Source organism: Bos indicus, chromosome 4 (genome assembly GCF_029378745.1).
Source record: "Bos indicus isolate NIAB-ARS_2022 breed Sahiwal x Tharparkar chromosome 4, NIAB-ARS_B.indTharparkar_mat_pri_1.0, whole genome shotgun sequence".
NCBI classification, from domain to species: domain Eukaryota; kingdom Metazoa; phylum Chordata; class Mammalia; order Artiodactyla; family Bovidae; genus Bos; species Bos indicus.
Window position 1 is genome coordinate 12,886,372 of NC_091763.1, and position 22,353 is coordinate 12,908,724.

Consider the following 22,353-nt stretch of genomic DNA (forward strand, 5'->3'; position numbering starts at 1 on the left):
AAATACCAAACTGTCATAGCCCTGTCAATGATTTTTAATGTCAAACACGATATTACACTTGACATGGTTTCAAGGCAATTTTCTCGGAATGAAGCCCCTCACGATGGTCCCTGGTACACCTGACGGGCACAGTCACAGGTGACCGTGAGTCACAGTGCCGTGGGTGCTGCTGGCAGGGCAGGGACCTCTGCGTCTTTTCAAAAGCATCACTTTCATAAACCTCCACTTTACATATACTTCTTCTTTCTGCTTCTTTGTGTTTTTACCCCTTTTGATCCAAACCTTCAGACCGGACCAGAATTGGTACAGGTAAAGATGATCCCCTGAAGAATGTTAATTTAACAATTACTTTGTTGAGTGCCTCCTGGGTGTGGGAACTGTCCCTGGAACACACAGAGAAAGTATCCGTCCTATGACACTTATACCCTAGTGGGACAGGCAGACAGACACTGGGGAGAAGGAGAACATGAATGCAAAACATGTTAGCAAAGGATGCTGAAGGGAAAAAAATAAAGCCATCAAAGAGATAGGAAGTGTGTGTGTGCGTGTGTGCGTATTTGTCTACGGAGAAGCAGTCTAAGGGAAGGCCTCGCTGAAGTGACATTTTAGTGAAATCTGGAAAGATGTGAAGGAGAGAGGTGTGAAGACCTGGAGGAAGAATACCTGAGCAGCGGGACAAGCGCCCCATCCTGAGGAACGACATTGCCAGGGGAGTTCCAGAAATGCTCAGGCAGGAGCGGCTCAGCAGCAGGGGCAAGGGCTGGAGAGAGGCGGTAATGTGACCACCCGGTGGCCGTCTCGAGGGCCTGGGCTTTGTAAATACTGTGCTGAGTGCTGTTGTGTGCAAGCTGAGGCTCTTGTCTGTTCCATCAACATGGAGGAGGAAGGGAGAGGGGAGGGAAGAGGGACGTGAAGAACACACTTCCAAGCTGGAAATTCACTGGAACAGAGAGAATCAAAGTTGCATAGACGATGCGTGTGGTCTGCCACTTCCCACTCTGCCGCTGAGCGAAAGTGAACAACAAATGCAGACAATGCTGATGTCTCCTAATAAAGGAGTGAAGAATTGGTTCTCACCCACTCCAATTAGACAATCCTTTTTCCTCACTTCTAATTTCACAAATCAATTAGAATCTAATTATCACCCCCACAAACTTATAATGTTAATACATCTTACCTTCAATGGAGTTAAAGTCCAATTAGCATGCTTTTCATACACATGAATCTTATGAGCCAGAAGTTCAGCTATATAGACATACCTTCAAAGAAGAAAAAGCTACATCAAAGCCCATGAAGGGGAGCAATTCAGAAGGTTACCATGAAGGCATAATAACCCTTCCTGGGGGAGAACTTTGCTTAGAGCCTGGAAAACGGAAGCTGTCTCAAAACACACCGGATTCTGAAGGAACTCAATGAGTTGACAGCACACAGGGGACTTTTAATCCCTGAAAAGTTATTTCAAAAGACGCAAAACTAGTTGGCCCTAACTAGTAGGCAAGGAGCTTAACTCTAACGCCAGTTCTTAGCATCTTCGAGCAAAAGCATGATCTCACTTTTCTTGGTTGGTCAACATAATGGCAAGCCCCAGGTTCTGCATTTCATCCCCTCGTTTTAGGCCACAGAAAATCCAAGAGAAGACAAGTACTTGGCCTGGATCTGAGAGAAGACTCCCTCCCCTCTACGTGAGGACAGTGTCACATTCATCATAAAGATCTCTGGCCAGTCTAAGCACAGTGCCTCCCAGAACAAAGAGAGAAATGACTGCGTGATTATCTGCTGTTTTTGAAGACAAGGAGACGATATGAGTAAAAACTATGCTGCTTTCTCTATATATGTTACCACCCTCTGAATATGTTACTAAGCATCTAAGTATGCTACAAATGCTTAATGATACGAGATGAAGAGGATTTTATACATACACCGGTCTTACCCAAAGTGTGGTCCCCAGACCCAGAGTTGGTCTGTGAATTGTTTCAGAATGACCACCAGAAAATAACATGAATCAACTACACCACTAAGCCTACTACTTATGAAGCTGACTTTTTCCTCATAGTAACACTTTCTTGATGAAGGAAGCAGTGGCTTGATTTACATTTTGGTACAAACTCTCTGTCATGTCACAAACCAGCGCTCCGGATATAAACATACCCATAAGTTGTTAATCTCATGACACAGTCAAAAATCCTCCTTGAAAGCAAGCAAAGTGATACTAAATGTTTTTTGTATGTATCCCCTCTTGAAATGCACTCCCCCTGACACAGGAATTTAAAAGAGTATGGGTGCTCAGTTGTTCCTTTGCATCTGACTTTTGTGACCCCTTGAACTAGCCCACCAGGCTCCTCTGTCCATGGGATTCTCCAGGCAAGAATACTGGAGTGGGTTGCCATTTCCTTCTCCAGGGGATCTTCCCAACTCAGGGATCGAACCCATGTCTCTTGTGTCTCCTGCATTGGCAGGTGAATTCTTTAGCACTGCACCACCTGGAAAAGCTTCACAAAATAGTAAATTGTGATTTGATATATTTTATCCCCTGGAAATTAAGATATTTTACATTTTCCCCAATATCCTTTTACTGGAATAACATGCTAGAATGTATCCCCTTTTTTAGAAGATGAATATCCTCTAAACATGTTGAATGAGAATCTAGGGACAAACGTGATTTTTAAGGCATTCACGTACTTGCGGTCAGGTGACATGCTGATTCCATTAGCAAAATCAAATCCACTGGCCACCACTCGAACGTCATCTGGACTGTAGTAAACAACATTTGACCATGCTAGACCCAAATATAATTCCCAGGATCTCATGTACTGGTCAACAAAATAGTGGTCATTGGTGGCATAGAAGTGTTCACGGCCCACAGCGACAAGGTCATTCAAACTGCAATCGAAACACACACGTGTGACACAGGTGGGTGACAGCATGGACCCTGACATGCTCACACACGGCGCTCATGAGTGTATGCTCGTAAAATCAGAGTGTGCGATGGAACCTTCGCATCAGCTGTTACAGCCCAGAATTATGTGCGATCAGTCCCGCCTATACAATCCTGAAAGACAGTGATTACCTGAAGAAACCCTAAGAGGTTATTATAGCAATGGAACAGAAAAAACCTATTAACTGTATCGTGGGAAAAAGTGCTGTGGTGTGTGTGTGTGTATAGACAGACTAAACTCCACAGACATTAAATTAGTCCAGGAATCATTATCCAGGCCACATTTGTTTATGCTCATATAGAACAGTTCAAGGCAGCACCAGACAGTGGGAAAAGACTCGCATTTTAGTTACAGCTCTGCTACATGGGACAACAGACTGGTTCCAAATCGGGAAAGGAGTACAAGGCTGAATATTGTCACCCTGCTTATTTAACTTATATGCAGAGTACATCACGTGAAATGTTGGGCTGGATGAAGCACAAGCTGGAATCAAGACTGCTAGGAGAAATATCAATAACCTCAGATATGCAGATGACACCACCCTTATGGCAGAAAGTGAAGAGAAACTAAAGAGCCTCTTGATGAAAGTGAAAGAGGAAGAGTGAAGAAGTTGGCTTAAAACTCGACATTCAGAAAACTAAGGTCATGGCATCTGGTCCCATCACTTCATGGCAAATATCTGGAGAAACAATGGAAACAGTGAGAGACTTTCTTTTCTTGGGCTTCAAAATCACTGCAGATGGTGACTGCAGCCATGAAATTAAAAGACACTTACTCCTTGGAAGAAAAGCTATGACTAACCTAGACAGCATAATATGCTGTTTTTTAATAAATGTTTTTTAATAAATGTTTTAATAAATGTTTTTTAATAAAAAGCAGAGACATTACTATACCAACAAAGGTCCATCTAGTCAAAGCTTTGGTTTTTCCAGTAGTCATGTATGGATGTGAAAGTTGGACCATAAAGAAAGCTGAGCACTGAAGAATTGATGCTTTTGAACTGTGGTGTTGGAGAAGACTCTTGAGAGTCCCTTGGACTTCAAGGAGATCCAACCAGTCCATCCTAAAGGATGGACTGAATATTCATTGGAAGGACTGATGTTGAAACTGAAACGCCAATACTTAGGCACTGATGCAAAGAACTGACTCATTGGAAAAGACCCTGATGCTGGGAAAGATTGAAGGCAGGAGGAGAAGGGGATGACAGAGGATGAGATGGTTGGATGGCATCACCAATGATGCGATGGACATGAATTTGAGTAGGCTCTAGGAGTTGGTGATGGACAGGGAAGCCTGGCATGCTGCAGTCCATGGGGTTGCAAACAGTCGGACACGACTGAGCGACTGAACTGAACTGGACTGAACTGCTACTATTAGCTGTGTGATCTAGCAAAAGTTAATCATTTAACATGCCAGGGCCTCAGTTTACTTATCTGTTTAAAAAAAAAAAAAAAAAGGAGGAGATGGACTGGTCTATCTTCCAGACTTACAGGGTCACTTTCAGCTGTAAAGTTTCATGATTCTAAACAGAGTGAAACATCCGTGAGCGAGAAAGCTCAGAAATAGGATGCGGTGGCATTTTTTATTGCTGTTGTTCTGATTTTGATTCTCTCTGTGTTACTGAAAATCTAAGCTATATCAGTCTATTTTTCTGCTTTAATAGGTACAACTGTGAGCACATAAGTGAGTCATTCTGTGCTGATTGAGGTGACAGAAGTTCCTCTGGGCCATTATCCAGGACAGAATTATCTCAGTTCCACTGCCGAGGGCGTCACGGCCCACCACATCAGCTCTGACGCCACCCCGGGCTCCTGGGCATCTTTGATAAGCATACAGAGCCTCAGTTTTCTCATCTGCAAAGAGAGGTTAAATGATTTTCCCAAAGTCATACAGCTCATTAGTATAAGACTAAGGGTCAGCATCTTCATTTGTGGCGTTGCAGTGAGAATTACAATGAGACAATGCCTGCCGTCCGCTTTGCAGTGAGCCTGCTGCTCACAAAGCCTCCATCAATGGTAACCACTGTTCCTATCCGAGAAAGGGGGTCTAGGAATTTAGGATTAGTCTGTATGGGCTTCAGGCAGAAGCCTGCAAAGATGTTTTTTTTTTTTTCTTCTCTTTTTAAAAGGTAAATGTACGAAATTAGTATGTTTTTTAACCCTTTGCTGTTTTTCATTTTAAAAAGAGAGCAGAGCAGAAAGGTTTAGAGTCATAGTTTTGAAATCTGATGAGCTGCATTTGAATCCTCCATTTGTGGCTTGCTCTCAACGTGGTATGCGGCCATGGCGTGTCAGTATGCTCTGAGCCTCTCCATATTTTGGAAGGTTGGGGTATGAATAAAATGAAATAACCAATCAAAGACTTTGGTACCATGCCTGGCATATAGTACATGATCAATAATGACCAATAATATTATTATTAATAACCTGTTCTATTATAATAGATTAGTCATTGGAACATTAATGCTATTCTGTTGTTGTATTAGTCGCTCAGTTGTATCCTACTCTTTGTGACCCCGTGTACCACCAGACTCCCCTGTCCATGGAATTCTCCAAGCAAGAATCCTGGAATGGGTTGCCATTCCCTTCTCCAGAGGATCTTCCAGATCCAGGGGTCAAACCCGGGCCTACCCACATTGCAGGCAGATTCTTTACCATCTGAGCCACCAGGGAAGCCCATTAATGCTATAGACAACCATATAAACAACCATTGAATACAAAGATGAAAATATACATGGCTAACCCTCGGGTTGGGAGAGCAGAATTTTTGTTAATTGTGACACTAACTATAGTTTGGTTCTGTATTGCCAAAGATCAATGCATTTGCAATTGCAAGTAGTCATGTATGGATATGAGAGTTGGACCATAAAGAGGGCTGAGCACCGAAGAATTGAAGCTTTCAAACTGTGGTGCTAGAAAAGACTCTTGAGAGTCCCTTGGACAGCAAGGAGATCAATCCTAAAGGAAATCACCCCTGAGTATTCATTAGAAGGACTGATGCTGAAGCTGAAGCTCCAATACTTTGGCCACCTGATGGGAAGAGTTGACTCATTGGAAAAAACCCTGAAAAATGCTGGGAAACATTGAGGGCAGGAGGAGAAGAGGGCGACAGAGGATGAGATGGCTGGATGGCATCATCAACCCAATGGACATGAGTTTGAGCAAACTCCAGGAGATATAAAGGGCAGGGAAGTCTGGCGTGCTGCAGTCCATGGGGTCACAAAGAGTTGGACACGACTTAGCTATTGAACAACAACAAAAGGAAAAAAAACAAAAAAAAAGCCCTAACCCTAGGAAATCGGACAAAACTAAGATTTCCAAGGTTAAATGGTAAAAGAAATAAAATAAGTTTCACTATTTCATAGCGACTCAGAGCAGAAGCTCCAGACTCAAGCTCCAGACTCAAGGATTAAAATTCCAGTTGTGCCATTTACTAACAGTGTCCCCTGAAGCAGTGTCCCCAGGCTTCATTTGTTTTAAATTTAATATGGTATAGTAGTAAAACCTAATTAAGAACATGCTTGTAAAAAGCTAATGAAATAACCTGTTAAATTGGCTGTTGCACCACCTGAGTTATAGCGGAAGCTCATTCAACTTTTATTATCACTGTCATTTCTACCATTAGTCCGGCTTCTCTAGGCCACACACCTTCCCCTAATTTAGATCTCAGTATTTGGCACAGTCTCCAGACAACTCAGTGTCCTCATTCTCTTTCCAAAATACATTTGTTGAGTGAAGGTATGAACAAACTCTCCCAGCAGAAGCTGGTCTCTGAACTTGCATGCAGATGAAGACCTGGGCTGTAGTTTGTAATGGTCACCAATTGGTTAATTTGCCTTCATCCAGTAACCTGATTTCTCTGCAGTCTCAGTTTCCTCAGCTTCAGCCCCATCAGGTAAGACAGGAGCGGGAGAGCCCTAACACTGAGCAGGTGCTTTGCTAGACATCTGCAAGTACATACCACATGTTTTAAAAGAAATCCAGATTCACACATTGTGAGATAATTGAGTTCTGCAGGTAAATTATTCAAATAAAGGTTAAGAGTCTAAAAAGACCATAACGATTAGAGGATAAAAACTGTGGGAAGATAGTGTCAAATTATTTTCTGAAATCCATCATTACCTCATAAACAGAACCCTAGGGCTTCCCTGGTGGCTCGGCAGTAAAGAATCTGCCTGCGATGCAGGAGACGTGAGTTCCATCCGTGGGTTGAGAAGATCCCCTCGAGAAGGAAACCACAACACACCCGAGTATTCTTGCCTGCAGAATCCCGTGGACAGAGGAGCCTGGAGGGCTGCAGTCCCCGGGGTCGCAAAGAGCGACAAAACAACAGTAAAGTCAAGTGAAGATGTCAGTTTTGTGTTGGGATCAGGGATCTGTGTGTGTTTCTTTTCTCTAGATGTTGTGCTATGGAGGAAGCTGGGATGGAGCTGGCTGTTAACTACAGAGCTGCTGTTTCAGGAATCATGTGCAAATGAACAGCAGGAGAAGCAACGCTAGGAGGTCTTAGAGGCACTGGATCACAGATCTCTGCTTGGGTTTGTGTTTCTAATTCTTAGAAACATGTATAATTCCAACTTTCACTGTAAATAACAATAAGCTTGAACAAATAAGCTCAAGAGGTGAAATTTGTCCATGAAACCAGTTTGGGTTTGAGATACTAAGTCTGGTTCTGCAGAAGAGCAGAGTGCTTTCTTGGTAAAAGCATAAAGGAACATCCTCTGGGACCAGGAGGCATAAACCAGCATCCAGCCAACCCGGGAAACAAGGGAGGAAGAGGAGGGGTGTCTTCTCTGGAGCTTGAGTCCTCAAAAGTTTCTGTGGATGAACATCTGGAGGAGTTTATGCTCATCAGAAAGGAGAGTCACCCTCATTTATAGTCTATGGGAACTTGGATAGTATTTGGATCCTACTGTTGTGTGAAAATTGTATAAATCTTAATTATGTTGAATTGGCTCATAGTGCTTTCCAGGTCTACTATATCCTTCTACTTTTCTGTCTATTTTATTAATTTTTGAGAGTTTGATATTGAAACTCCAACTAAAAGTCTTAATTTACCTACTTAAAAAATAATTGTATTAATAATATACAGTGAAACTATATGTAACTTTCAGTTGAGTTCAGTTCAGTTCAGTCGCTCAGTTGTGTCTGACTCTTTGTGACCCCATGGACTGCAGCTCTCCAGGCCTCCCTGTCCATCACCAACTCCCGGAGTTCACTCAGACTCATGTCCATTGAGTCGGTGATGCCATCCAGCCATCTCATCCTCTGTCGTCCCCTTCTCCTCCTGCCCCCAATCCCTCCCAGCATCAGGGTCTTTTCCAATGAGTCAGCTCTTCACATCAGGTGGCCAAAGTATTGGAGTTTCAGCCTCAGCATCAGTCCTTCTAATGAACACCCAGGACTGATCTCCTTTAGGATGGACTGGTTGGATCTCCTTGCAGTCCAAGGGACTCTCAAGAATCTTCTCCAACACCACAGTTCAAAAGCATCAATTCTTCAGTGCTCAGCTTTCTTTATAGTCCAACTCTCACATCCATACATGACCACTGGAAAAACCATAGCCTTGACTAGATGGACCTTTGTTGACAAAGTAATGTCTTTGCTTTTTAATATGCTGTCTAGGTCATAACTTTCCTTCCAAGGAGTAAGTGTCTTTTAATTTCATGGCTGCAGTCACCATCTGCAGTGATTTTGGAGCCCCAAAAAATAAAGTCTGCCACTGTTTCCCTATCTATTTGCCAGGCAGTGATGGGACTGGATGCCATGATCTTAGATTTCTGAATGTTGAGCTTTAAGTAACTTTAGTCTCCTGTAAATGTGTTATCATACTTTCATAATTTAAAAAATAAGAAAGAGGAAAAAGAGCATTAGAAGAGGAATAAATGAAAGTAAAATAAAATTTTTAAAAAGAGAAAGGAGAGTTGCCATTGTTCCCCCACCCCACCCCCACCCCTGCCAAAGGAAACACTAAAAGTAGACACACCATCCCCTTGTGTTAAAGGAAAATAGGAATATGACATATCTCAGTACTTAGGCAGAAGTTCATGTTTGATGGTTTTCAGATGCAAAAGTGACTTTTCTTCTTCTTGAAATTTAAACAACTCAACCGTGGACTTAACGTCTGGATGGCTCACCACCAGCAGGTACACAGTATTATCTGAGAAGAGATTAAAAACAAAAATCGAAACATTAACCGAGCTCTCAGCTGTCAGCTCTGTCTCTAAAAAGCAATTTCTACCCACCTCCAACCAGTACTTAGGATGTCAGGCAGATGGAATATTTTCATCTCTTTGTAGAGAGAAGCATTTGTGATTGCTCCAGAGAAAAATGGCTAAAGGAAGACCTAGTGACAGTCTAAAAACCACCAGACTCCACAGGGGGAAAAAAAGTCCTCAACTTAGGAGTGAGCAGCCCTTGACACTAAAACTCCAAAGAGCTTATTAAGCTTTCTGCTGCAAATGGTCTCAGCAAGATGCAGCACTGAGATAAAAGAGATAAAAGATGAGAAGAATATCAATAAGAGAAGGTGTGCTCAGGTGTAATTTACACAGTGTGAGATGATAAATTCCATAAAAAGAGCACCTGAGAGATAATATCAAAGGGATTTAGCTTCCAGGAGTCAGTGCAACTCTGCGGCATGAAAGAGACCGGTGTAAGTGGTCAAGAAGGAGTGATCAGATGTTAGCCCATAGTCTTTGCCTTCGGAAGCAGTGAATCTTTGGAAAGCTTTGACGTGACCAAATTGGTGTTTAAAGGAAAATAGTGTCAAGTTTAGGAGGTTGAATGGGAGAAATCTGAACAGAAAAGCCAGCTATGAGACTTCCCATTAGGCCCCCTGCCAAGCAGATGTTTATTTTAATTGGTGTTAAGTCCTACAGAAGGAAAATAAAACCAGATAAAGGGATGCAGAGTAATGAGATGTCTCGTCCATGGGAGTCAGGCAAGTTCTGAGAAGATGATGCTAAAGCAGGTACTGAAATGAAATGAGAGACTGAACTATATGAATATCTGGGGACAGGGTGTTCTAGGCGGAAGGAAGAGAACGTGCAAAGGGCCTGAGGCAGGAGCTTAGCTGGAGGTTGTAGTTGGAGTAGACATGAATGAAAGAGTGGGAGGATTAAAGCCATAGACATAGGACTCCAGGTTAGTCTTGTAGGGCTTAGGGTGAGGCTCCAGGGCTTACTTACAGGGGCTTTCAACCTAGGAGTATACAACTGTGGGTATAGCAGTAATCCAGGCAGGTGGAAAGAAGGGCTAGATCAGGAGGACGCTGCTTCCCTCCACACGCCTGGATTAGTGCTATACCCACAGTCATGTTACTCCTTGGTTGAAAGTCCCTGTGAGTAAGCCGTGGAGCCTTACCCTACTGACCAGAAAAGGCAGGAAAGGATATGAGAGGGGTTTGACAGGAAGCACCAAAAGTCCCTGATGATGGCTGAGGAATATGGGAAGTGGAAATCGACCAAAAGTGAGGATTAAAACCCAGATTCATGTTTTGTGCAGCAGAATCTACCTCTAGGAATGTATCATAAGCAGTCACAGGAGCTGCCTAAGATGTTTATTCTGGCATTCGTTTTCAGTGAGCATAAAGGTAGGAACAGGCTCGATATCCACCGACAGATGAACTATATAATGGTTATCCCATGCCATAGAATTCCAAACAGCCGTTACAAAGCAGCTCTGGATGTACTGTCAGGGGAAGGAATCCACGATGCAGTGTTTAATGCAAAAGTAACGCATATGAGGACCTGTATAATATTTATGTGGTTATTTCCCCTTTTTAATTCAAGAGAGCATGCGCACACCCCACATCCTATTTCTTTGCACTTACAATATTTTAAAAATAAAATAGAATGTTAAATGGGTGAAGAGATGACTGGAAGGGAAATACATATGTATGTATGTAAATTTCAATAGATATATATATGGAAGAAGGGAAGTCATATGGAGTAAGGGAAGATAAGAGGATAAGAATTACTTTTTAACATTTTGAGTTTAATTTGGCTGTAGGTGTTGTGTTAGTCGCTCAGTTGTGTCCCACTCTTTGTGACCCCAAGGACTGTAGCCCACAAGGCTCCTCTGTCCATGGAATTCTCCAGGCAAGAATACTGGAGTGCGTAGCCATTCCCTTCTCCAGGGGATCTTCCTGACCCAGGGATTGAACCCGGGTCTCCCAAGTTGCAGGCAGATTCTTTACTGTCTGAGCCACCAGGGAAGCCTGTGGCTATAGGAGAGGAACCCAAATAGAAATAGCTGGTGAGCTGAAGGGAGGGGACAGAAGAGCTGATTAAAATAATAATAATACACTTTGGAGGGTGTTTACCTAGACAGCAGACACAGCTACAGTTGTGACATGGCTGACCTTTTTGAAATAGAGAAAGTAAGGAGGAGGTGAAAGACCAGTCCTTTGGGGAATGCTCAGAGAATTCGAAATGAGTGGCAACATAATGAAGAGGGTGGAAAAGCTGCAGCAGGATCAGAATGAGAACAGATGAGTGTGCCGGAGTATCAGGGAGGGGAGATCGCCTAGAAGGAACAAGTGCTTGAGTGCTGAGTTGCATCAGTCGTGACCAACTCACTGCGACCCTATGGATGAAACCCACGGGGCTCCTCTGTCCATGGGATTCTCCCGGCAAGAATACTTGAATGGGTTGCCATTCTCTTCTCCAGGGGATCTTTCCAACCCAGGTAGCGAACCCAGGTCTCCTGAGGGTCCTGCACTGTAGGCAGATTTTTTACCCCTGAGTGGCCAACAGTATAAAATAAGAGTGAAGGAAGGAGGGGAAGAGTTGCGAAAGAGTTTCTTAATAAGGACATTGCTGATGGCTTTCAAGGCAGCAATTTTAGTCCCCCCTTGCAGAAAAGTCTGCAAGGACCAAGGAAGGGATTGTCTGATGGAGGCCATGGGGATAGGTGTGGTTCTCAACCCTGGTCTCACATTCTTAACTGCTGGAGAGCTTGTAACAAGCATTACCATTCAAGCCTCCCTCAGACCAACTGAATCAAAATATCTGGGGCTGTGGCCTGGGCATCAGGCTTTTTAAAACTCTCCAGGTGCTTGTGGGCACAACCAGGGTTGAGAATTAATGTAGAGACCAAGGCAAGGGCTGCAAAAAGAAGGGAAGAAATCAGATGAAAGCATAATGGATGGGGCAATTTGTCAAACTGTGGAGAGACTGTTTGAAGACAAACGAAGGAACCGGTGGGCAGCGACGCATTGAAGGTGACTGGCGGTGGGTCTGTAGGTTGCAGGTGTCTTACATTAGAGCGATCTGTTGTTGTAAACACCTGTATCTGTATAATTGTTTAAAATGGAAAGATTCATTTCTATTAGGGTTGAATATTATCACTATGGTAATTATAGGGATTATCTGAATGTTAAAATTCACATATTTTTAAAAATTAGGTGCTTTGCAAATCTCAAGTATTTTAGCATTCTCAAGCATTTACATGGTTATGTTATGTTGAATTCACATAGGAGGTAAGTTTAAAACCCAGAGTGAGAGCATTATTCATGACTGTACTTTAATTGGATGAAAAGAAATATTCATTAACATTTTTTCTGTTTTTTTTTTTAATTTGGTTTTATTTTTAATAGACATTGAATTTGTTACCTTCATCTGTGAATGTGCTAATGCCGTGAGGGTTAAATGAAGACGCATCAAAGTTACTTCCAGTCATCTTCAATTCCAACACTGTAGGATCCTCTTTGTTCAGGTCCATCAGCAGTATTTTTCCAGGCTTATCAGGTTCAAAGCTTTTTACTCCAGGATATCGTAATCCCTTATAAAATAACAGAGGAGAAAACACAGGCACTTTACAAATACTCCAAATGCTGATGGAGGTGGTAGACAGCACATGGGTTCACACTGTCTGGTTCGGGCTGCAAGCCACATGGCAAGCCTGTTAGCTGGCTTGTGCAAGCAGCCCTTGGGGGGTCTTTGGAAGTCACATGCTCCCAGGCAACCCCACATAATGGGCACAGACCCTTCCATCACCAGCTGCAAAGCATCTGTGTTGAATATCACAGCTACCAACCCATGATGACAATTACAAAAAAAAAAAAGGAAGAGCAGACCAAAAGGGCATTTACTAATAAGCTTCAGTAATATAAGCAAGGAACACAGAAGAACACGGGTTATGGATCATCCCCTGGCAGGTTTCATGGAAGCATCTCAGAAACAAAGGTTTAGGGTTAGGGTCTAATAACTCCAGGGGACAACTCCTTCCATAGCTTGAAGGTAGACCAGCACAGCTACTATTTGTTTTAGATAGTGGGGTCCTATGTAAAATTTCGGAGAGGGCAATGGCACCCCACTCCAGTACTCTTGCCTGGAAAATCCCATGGGTGGAGGAGCCTGGTAGGCTGCAGTCCATGGGGTCACTTAGAGTCGGACATGACTGAGCGACTTCACTCTCACTTTTCACTTTCATGCATTGGAGAAGGAAATGGCAACCCACTCCAGTATTCTTGCCTGGAGAATCCCAGGGACGGGGCAGCCTGGTGGGCTGCCGTCTATAGGGTTGCACAGAGTCAGACACCACTGACGCGACTTAGCAGCAGCAGCAGCATGTAAGATTTAATGGAAATTTATATTCTGTTGCTTTAAAAAAAAGTTTGTAAGACACCTCTTCAGAGGACGATCAGTCTTCATAGGAGAAAACTGGATTAAATAAATTACAATAGGCAGCAAAGGATTTTCAGTGGCTGGATGACTTGAATACTGTATTCTATCAATTCTGTTATCCTTCATTAGGGTGATGACTTTTGTTTTTGAGCTACATTATCTACCACAATGATCTGTGTGCAGGAGAATTTGACAACACGGGGGCTTTTCTTTCCAAAAGTCTGGAAATTGTGGCATGACCTACTAACATTTTAAAATGAAAAGGCTTATTCCAAAAAGTGTAAAAAGAAGGATTAAAATCTAAATGATATGTGAGGGGGAACATACACAGACACACACACACACTCAAGTCAGCAGGTATTTGACTACACTGCTTACTTTCTTCAAGGAACAGACAGATGAATGGGAAACTCTTGAACTCACTGGACTCAAATTGTCACAGTGGAAGATAAGGGAATACAGGAGCTCAGTGTACCCACAGGAATACAAACACGCATAGAACACATATGATCATAATCGTTATACCAGTATGAATGCGTACACAGGTTGTTTTTTGAACCATATCACCGCTCATTTGATTTGAAGATGGGCATTGGTATAAAGAAGGCTGAAATGAAAGGCAAGCTGCTGGTCCTAGAAAATGGTTCAGAGCACAGGAAATCAAAGGCAACACTTACGGCACTAATGAAAGCGAGTCCATTAGGAAGTATCTCCAGGTCTTCAGCACCAGTTTCTTCAAAAAAGAGTACAGACAGCACAGATTGTTAAGACCATTGCGGGAAGTTAGGGGGCCTTGTCTTCATCACTCCCAACTTGAAAATGGGGCTATATATTTAGTTCTTCTTTGATAGGTTCAGAATAAATCATTCTTTCCTGTATTTTTTCAAATTGATTCATATGATTATTTAAAAATTAAGAGATTCATATAATAAAGTGTATTTAAAACTTACACTTAATATATTTGTTTTAAGTTTATGAACTAGAACTTTTTCCTCAGAGTCTGAAATCTCTTAACGTTTATGGAAATTCACTAAATGTACAAAAGGTATAGTAATTTGAAAATAGCTTGCAATTTTTAAAGACACAGAGTAAACTCCCCGTATATGCTGACACCTAATCATTCCAAATCAAATAAACTCTTTGAAAAGCCCTATTGGAAACATAAGCAAATTTCAAATGCTTTGGTTAAAGTGAGCATGCATTTCATATTCTGAATATGCCTTTACAAACATTAATAAATAACTCACCAAGTTAGTTATGCTTTAAATACATGTAAATTTTTTGAATTTCAATCTCAAGACATACGTGACTTTTTACTTGGTATTAATTTTAGTGGAGGTGTTCATTTTACAAATATCCAGTGATATTTAATATCAATATCATGCTTGTTTTCTAGAAAAAAGATTGCAATATAAGATATCTGACCAAGCTAATTGATGCTATCTGCATAAAATCATGTGGTCCAGCCTTTCTAACCTCAGCTGAGATAAATGATTCTAAAAAAACAAACCCTCAAGCATAACAAAAGCATGAATGTCAAACAAGTTGTTTTCAAATAACAAAGCTGGTTGGTTGAAACCAGATGGGGACTTGAGTCCTCCAACCCTCCCTGTTGGCTGTCTACCAGCTTCTGTTACCCCGTCCTTTTTATCTTTGCTGAGGGGCCTGCCTCCCACAAAGGAGGCCCCCTAATTACTTTCCCAGCTTCCTTTGCAGCTAGGGCACCAGCCTGTTGTCTAGCTCTGACTAATGAGATCTGAGGGGAAATCTACTGAGACCTTCTGGGAAAACTTTGCCTCCCAGATATTAAAAGAGAAATGCATAAGGAAAGGGCCTGTGGTAATGGCAAAGGTGTGCGAGGCCTTTATAAACATTTACCCTTTACTCATTACTCTTTCTCCTTCTGTGCCTCCTCTGCCATCTGCTCAGGTTATATTACCATAAAATCAAACGCTTCCTGACCACTGTTTCTGCTAAATGAATCAAAAAGTGGTCAAACCTCTTGATGACAGGCTGGTAGAGTCGAAGGTCAAGTAATCTGGTATTTACAACTCACTACTGACTTGATAATACTCTCCTGGCTAGTAGTTTTATTTTTGAACAGAATTAAATAGGTGTATTAATCAAATAACTCACAAGGTAATACTTCAAGTGGAGTATTATCAGATACTTACGTATTTGATAATACTTCCTCCTCTCAAATGCTTACCTATTCCTTTTATTAATTTACAGTTAGGAAGTTCTACCGATTTTACTTCTCGGGAAGCGTTCATTCTTGCTCTGGAAGAGAGAAAAAAAAAGGAATAAAGTATGCATAAAACTATCCAGAAATTTAACTAAGTTGCAAAAGTAAGTAGCCAGTAAAATTCTCCTTAACTGTACTTTGCCTGGGTTTCAACCCCAGGGTTAGTGGTCCCTGAAACCTGAGCGATTCTATCAGACCAGGCCTGAGCGAGACACACGGGGCCCCTGGGCACAATGTTTAGCGTATATTTAGCAGAGGGGGGTAGATGTGCTGTGTGCTCAGTCGTGTCTGACTCTCTGTGACCCCGTCGACTGTAGCCCACCAGGCTCCTCTGTCATGGATTCTCCAGGCAAGAATACTGGAGTGGGTTGCCATCCCCTTCTCCAGGGGCTCTTCCTGACTCAGGGATCGAACCCGCATCTTTTGGGTCTCCTGTTGGCGGGTGGATTCTTTACCACTACACCACCTGGGAAGCCCTGGGTGGATACACAAAGATGTGCAGCGTCCTCTTCTGGGCTCGGTGCCCTCTTCTGGGCTCAGTGCCCTTTGGCAGAACAGGAACTATTTCATCAACCATGTCAGGAGCCCTAAGTGGACGTTCGGGTTAAATAACAACCTGGGTCCAATTGATTCCATTTGATGTTTTAGGGCTGCTGACAAATAGGCCTCCTCCCCATCTGCCCAGTGTGGCCCCAAAGCTTGGACTGGGCACCTGATTTCAGGTGTGTTACTTGAAAAATGCAGGTGTGCTTAAAGGATTTATAGCTTCAGAAAATCCTACCCAAGGCCAGCATATTTAAAGGCATCGCGCGCACACATGCGTGCACATACACACACACACACACACACACACACACACACACGCACGCACGCACAAAAGTAAAGCAGAAAACATAAACTTCCTGGGGAACATCTGAGTGAAGGACCAAGGGAAAAAGAACAGCTGTGAGAAGGAGGCACCAGCAGGCTGCCTGCGCATGTAGCACAGAGCTGTTGAGTTGTTGACGTGGCATTTGAAAGAAAAGGACCACAACATTAGCTCAGCCAAGAGACTTACACAGTAAAAATTTTTTTTTTTTTTTGAGCACTAAGGATAGTGTGCTGCAGTTCATGGAGTCGAAAAGAGTCCAACACTACTCAGTGACTGAACAGTGAGTAGCAATGCTTATCCAAGCAGCCCTAGAAATCTTATTTGGCTAAAGATAGTCAGGAGGAGAAGTCTCTCACTTGCCTTACTGATAATTTCCTCTCATAAAAGGAAGATGATGGGTGAAGGGGTGACTAGACACTTTGAATAAAATTATTAACAACCAGGTATAAAATAATATGACTTTGGAGGTGACTGATCTTCCATCTTTTCATTCAGGAAAAGTGTAGCACGTTCCCACTAGGCCTACTACTACGTTATTAGCTAGCATTTTCACCCTCTAATAGGCTCTGAGCTTAAGAGGCTAGCAGTGAGCTCTAGAAATCAGCTTTGTTAAAGTGCCACAGTGCATTATTAGCATGCAGTAGAGATCTTCCAGTCCGAATGCTACAGACCCAGAGGTGAATGCACAGATGAGGAAAGCCTGGCTGCAAGGAGAGGCTTGGCCCTGAATGATGGACATGAACTTGGAAAGCAGACTTCAAAGGCAAGTTGGGATCTGCCTCCATGACTGAGAAAACGAAAAGGTATTCCAACAATGGAAATTTGACATTATAGTCACAAAAGTTTGCAGTAAAGAAAGAAAAGGGAAAGTTTGGAGCTTTATCAACTTTTCAGACTAAGACCCACATTAGGAAAAGCATTTTATTTGGTGGAAACACACAGCACACACTTACACACATACCTGAAACAAAGTTCGTGAGAGGACACTTCCCCTAATCAATGTGATACATTCCTAACGTTTCTGTTCAATTCTGTTTCATTTATTTAAAGATACTGATAATACAAAAAAAACCCACAAATATTGGTGAGGGTTTGGGGAAAAAAGGAACACTATTTCAGATGTTCAAGCTGGTTTTAGAAAAGGCAGAGGAATCAGAAATCAAATTGCCAACATCCGCTGGATCATGGAAAAAGCAAGAGAGTTCCAGAAAAACATCTATTTCTGCTTTATTGACTATGCCAAAGCCTTTGACTGTGTGGATCACAATAAACTGTGGAAAATTCTGACAGAGATGAGAATACCACACCACCTGACTTGCCTCTTGAGAAATCTGTATGCAGGTCAGGAAGCAACAGTTAGAACTGGACACAGAACAACAGACTGGTTCCAAATAGGGAAAGGAGTACGTCAAGGCTGTATATTCTCACCCTGCTTATTTGACTTATATGCAGAGTATATCATGAGAAACACTGGGCTAGAAGAAGCACAAGCTGGAATCAAGATTGCCAGGAGAAACATCAATAACCTCAGATATGGAGATGATACCACCCTTATGGCAGAAAGTGAAGAACTAAAGAGCCTCTTGATGAGAGTGAAAGAGGAAAGTGAAAAAGTTGGCTTAAAGCCCAACATTCAGAAAACTAAGATCATGGCATCCATTCCCATCACTTCATGGCAAATAGATGGAGAAACAGTGGAAACAGTGGCTGACTTTATTTTTCTGGGCTCCAAAATCACTGCAGATGGTGACTGCAGCCATGAAATTAAAAGACACTTACTCCTTGGAAGAAAAGTTATGACCAACCTAGACAGCATATTAAAAAGCAGAGTCATTACTTTGCCAACAAAGGTCTGTCTAGTCAAGGCTATGGTTTTTCCAGTAGTCATGTATGGATGTGAGAGTTGGACTATAAAGAAAGCTGAGCACTGAACTGATGCTTTTGAACTGTGGTGTTGGAGAAGACTCTTGAGAATCCCTTGGACTGCAAGGAGATCCAACCAGTCCATCCTAAAGGATATCAGTCCTGGGTGTTCATTGGAAGGAATGATGTTGAAGCTGACACTCAATACTTTGGCCACCTGATGCGAAGAGCTGACTCATTGGAAAAGACCCTGATGCAGGGAAAGATTGAGGGCAGGAGGAGAAAGGGACGACAGAGGATAAGATGACTGGATGGCATCACCGACTCAATGGACATGGGTTTGGGTGGACTCTGGGAGTTGGTGATGGACAGGGAGTGGCGTGCTGCAGTTCATGGGGTCGCAGAGTCAGATACAATGACTGAGAGACTGAACTGAACTGATTCCACTGTTGGTGGGAATATAAATTGGTACAGCCACTGTGGAAGTTCCTCAAAAGACTAAAAGAACTACCATATGACCCAGCAATTCCACACTTGCATATATGTACAAAGAAAATGAAAACACTAATTTGAAAAGATACATGCACCTCAGTGTTCATAGCAGCACGATTTACAATAGCCAAGATATAGTCGAGATACGGAAGCAACCTAAGTACACCAACAGATCAGCGGATAAAGATGTGATGTGTATATGTGTGTGTGCATGTATGAATTTTACACGGTCATAGAAAACTAATGAAATTTTGCCATTTTCAACAACATAGATGGAGCTGGAAGGTATTAGGCTTAGTGAAATGTCAGGCAGAGAAAGACAGATACTGTATATTATCACGTATATGTGGAATCTAAGAAATAAATGAATGAATATAACAAGAGAGAAACCGACTCACAGATAAAGAGAACAAACTAGTGGTTACCAATAGGAGAGGGAAGTGGGGAAGGGCAATATAAGGGTAGAAGATTAAGAGGTACCAACTGTTATATATAAGATAAATAAGCTACAAGAATATATTGTACAGCACAGAGAACATAGCCAATATTTTATAACTATAAATGGAGTATAATCTATAAAATATTGAAACACTGTGCTGTATACATGAAAGACTAATATAATATCATAAACCAACAATATGCTAGTCGCTCAGTCATGTCCGACTCTTTGTGACCCTGTGGATTGTAGCCCACAAGGCTCCTCTGTTCATGGAGGTGAGAATACTGGAGTGGCTTGCTATTTCCTCCTCCAAGGGCTCTTCCCACCCCAGGTATCAAACCTGGATCTCCCACATTGCAGGCAGATTCTTTACCATCTGAGTCACCAGAGAAGCTATACTTCAATTTAAAAAAAAATAAAACAAAAATAAATAGATAAGGGCTGATCATACTTTACTAAATTGATTTTGTGATCCACCATTTGAAAACATAGCTTTATAGAAAGCTTAGTGAATATGTACAGAGTGCCCCAGGGAACTCAAAAGACAGGTACAAGCGGTCATAATCAAGGACACAAAGAGTGACACAGAAGAAGAGAGTTGATGACAAGCCATCAGCGAGTGGGTGAAGACTTGAGGAAAATGCCAAGGATAGCCATATTAGCTTTTTAGAGTCAAAATCACACAGGAAGAAGAGGCTCCCTGGCTTGCAAGGTTCAGTAAGAGTGATGTGTTCACAGAGGACAGACAAAAGCAGAAATGATTAGCCTCTATTCTTATTCAGGTTTCTCTCTCATAGAAAAGGTGGAATAATCAGAGCTAAAGGGAGCCAATTGTAGATAAGGAGGCATTAAGTCAGCACCCAGCTGCTTTTGGTTCAAATTTGTGGCCATGTGTGAGTGCTAAGTCTCTGTGTGACCCCATAGATGGTAGCTTGCCAGGCTCCTCTGTCCATGGGATTCTCCAGGCAAGAATACTGGAGTGGGTAGCCATTCCCTTCTCCAAGGCATCTGCCTGACCCAAAGATTGAACCCGAGTCTCATGTCTCTTGTGTTGGCAGGAGGGTTCTTTACCACTAGAGCCACCTGGGGAGCCCAAATCTCACAGACTAATCATTGTTACTGTAGTTCAGGGACTTCAATTACTCTGCTTTAATCCTCAAACCTCTCCCTGAGGTACTGTTTTCCCTATTTACAGGTGATGAAGATTAAGTGGCTTTTCAAGTCTACAAAATTATGAAGTGGCTGAGCTGGGGTTGGAACCCAAGTATGAATTCAGAGATCACACTCAGTCCTCTGCCCAGCAAAATTTACCAGTATTACCGCTTCCAAAAAGCTGGAAGCAATGCCAAAAGACAGCTCAGATTGTGTTACTATAATCCAGCTCATGTTTTTCTATTTTACTTTCAATTATCAGGAAATATCTTGTCAAGGGCTTAAGTCCAAATGTTCCAGGTCTAAAGGACAAAGTTCAATGTTTGTGGTGTTTCGCCGATTAATAAGCTGCTGAAATCTGGCCAGAAATCACATACTCCCTGCTATGAATTATTCTTTGCAAATACATGCCAGTTCCTTACAAAAGAAAGTGAGGATCTTTAGCTTTGCATTAAGAAATCCATTCTAGAACTTTCCTTGGGGCCATATATATCCTCACCAGTCTATCTTCTGCCTCTGCACACTCCTATTCTTCAATATTTCCTTTTGGGACTTCAGTCCAGTTCAGTTCAGTCGCTCAGTCGTGTCTGAATCTTTGCGACCCCATGAACCGCAGCACACCAGGCCTCCCTGTCCATCACCAACTCCCAGAGTTCACTCAAACTCACGTCCATCGAGTCAGTGATACCATCCAGCCATCTCATCCTCTGTCGTCCCCTTCTCCTCCTGCTCCCAATCCCTCCCAGCATTGGGACTTACTGTCCTTAAAAAGGATGGAATTTAAATTTTTTTAGGATTTTACTTGTTTGTTTTATCTTTTTGCTGGGTCTTTGTTGCTCTTCAGGCTTTTTTCTAGTTGCAGCAAGTGTGGGCTACCCCCTAGTTGGGTGTGTGGGCTTCTCATTACGGTGGCCTCTCTTGTTGTAGAGCACGGGTCCCAGGGTGCGATGGCTTTAGTGGTTGCAGCACAAAGGCTCCGTAGTTGTGGCTCCCAGGCTCTAGAGCACAGACTCAACAGCTGTGGTGCACAGGCTTAGTTGCTCCACGACATGTGGCATCTTCCCACTCAGATCAGGGATCAAACCCATGTCTCCTGCACTGGCAGGCAGATTCTTACCACTGAGCCACCAGGGAAGCCTGGGAATTTGGATTTGAAATCAGGTGCCATGACACCAAGAATCCTTTTCTCTACATCACTTTCTCTCCTTTCACTTGCTCATGCAAGTTTTCCCTCCACCTCATCCTTCCTGCTAATCCACCTGGAAGTTTCCTACTCATGACCAGTCTGCAACTCCTCCTGATTTTTCGTGATAGGATTAGTAACCCCTTCATTTATCCTCATAAATCTTCACATATACATCTACAGAGTCTCTTTGCATATTGTTTCATGGTAATCAGCTTGTAGTCTCATTGCTAACACTAAATTCTGAAATCTGTGACTGAATACTGCATCCTATTCTGTCCTGTGACTTTGCACAAGTGCACAGAGCTCAAGTAAAAAAAAGTACTTGGTAGATGTCTGCCAAATTGTTTTGTGGAATTAGCAGGCTAGTGCATCAGGCGGAGAAGATGATGTTGGTTGCATTGGTAGAGGAGGACCAGTGAATTATTTGTTCTTAACCTAGGGTCTCAGTGAGGTCCTACCGCAACATATATTCAAATTTCACTCATTTAGTAGATCATTCATAGGTAGATTTTTGAGATAGCATGTGGCAATAATAAAAA

General features: G+C 42.4%; 1 protein-coding gene across 1 annotated transcript in view; it reads right to left on the bottom strand.

The window, feature by feature from the left end:
* The window catches only part of PON1 (paraoxonase 1), a 33,965-nt gene that overhangs the window by 6,436 nt on the left and 5,176 nt on the right, over positions 1-22,353 (bottom strand). The window contains exons 2-7 of the mRNA XM_019959709.2: positions 15,776-15,846; positions 14,244-14,299; positions 12,553-12,721; positions 8,969-9,095; positions 2,680-2,880; positions 1,178-1,259 (exon numbers count right to left, since the gene is read on the bottom strand). Coding sequence (XP_019815268.2) covers positions 1,178-1,259; positions 2,680-2,880; positions 8,969-9,095; positions 12,553-12,721; positions 14,244-14,299; positions 15,776-15,846 — 706 coding nt within the window. The remainder of the gene's footprint in view (positions 1-1,177; positions 1,260-2,679; positions 2,881-8,968; positions 9,096-12,552; positions 12,722-14,243; positions 14,300-15,775; positions 15,847-22,353) is intronic.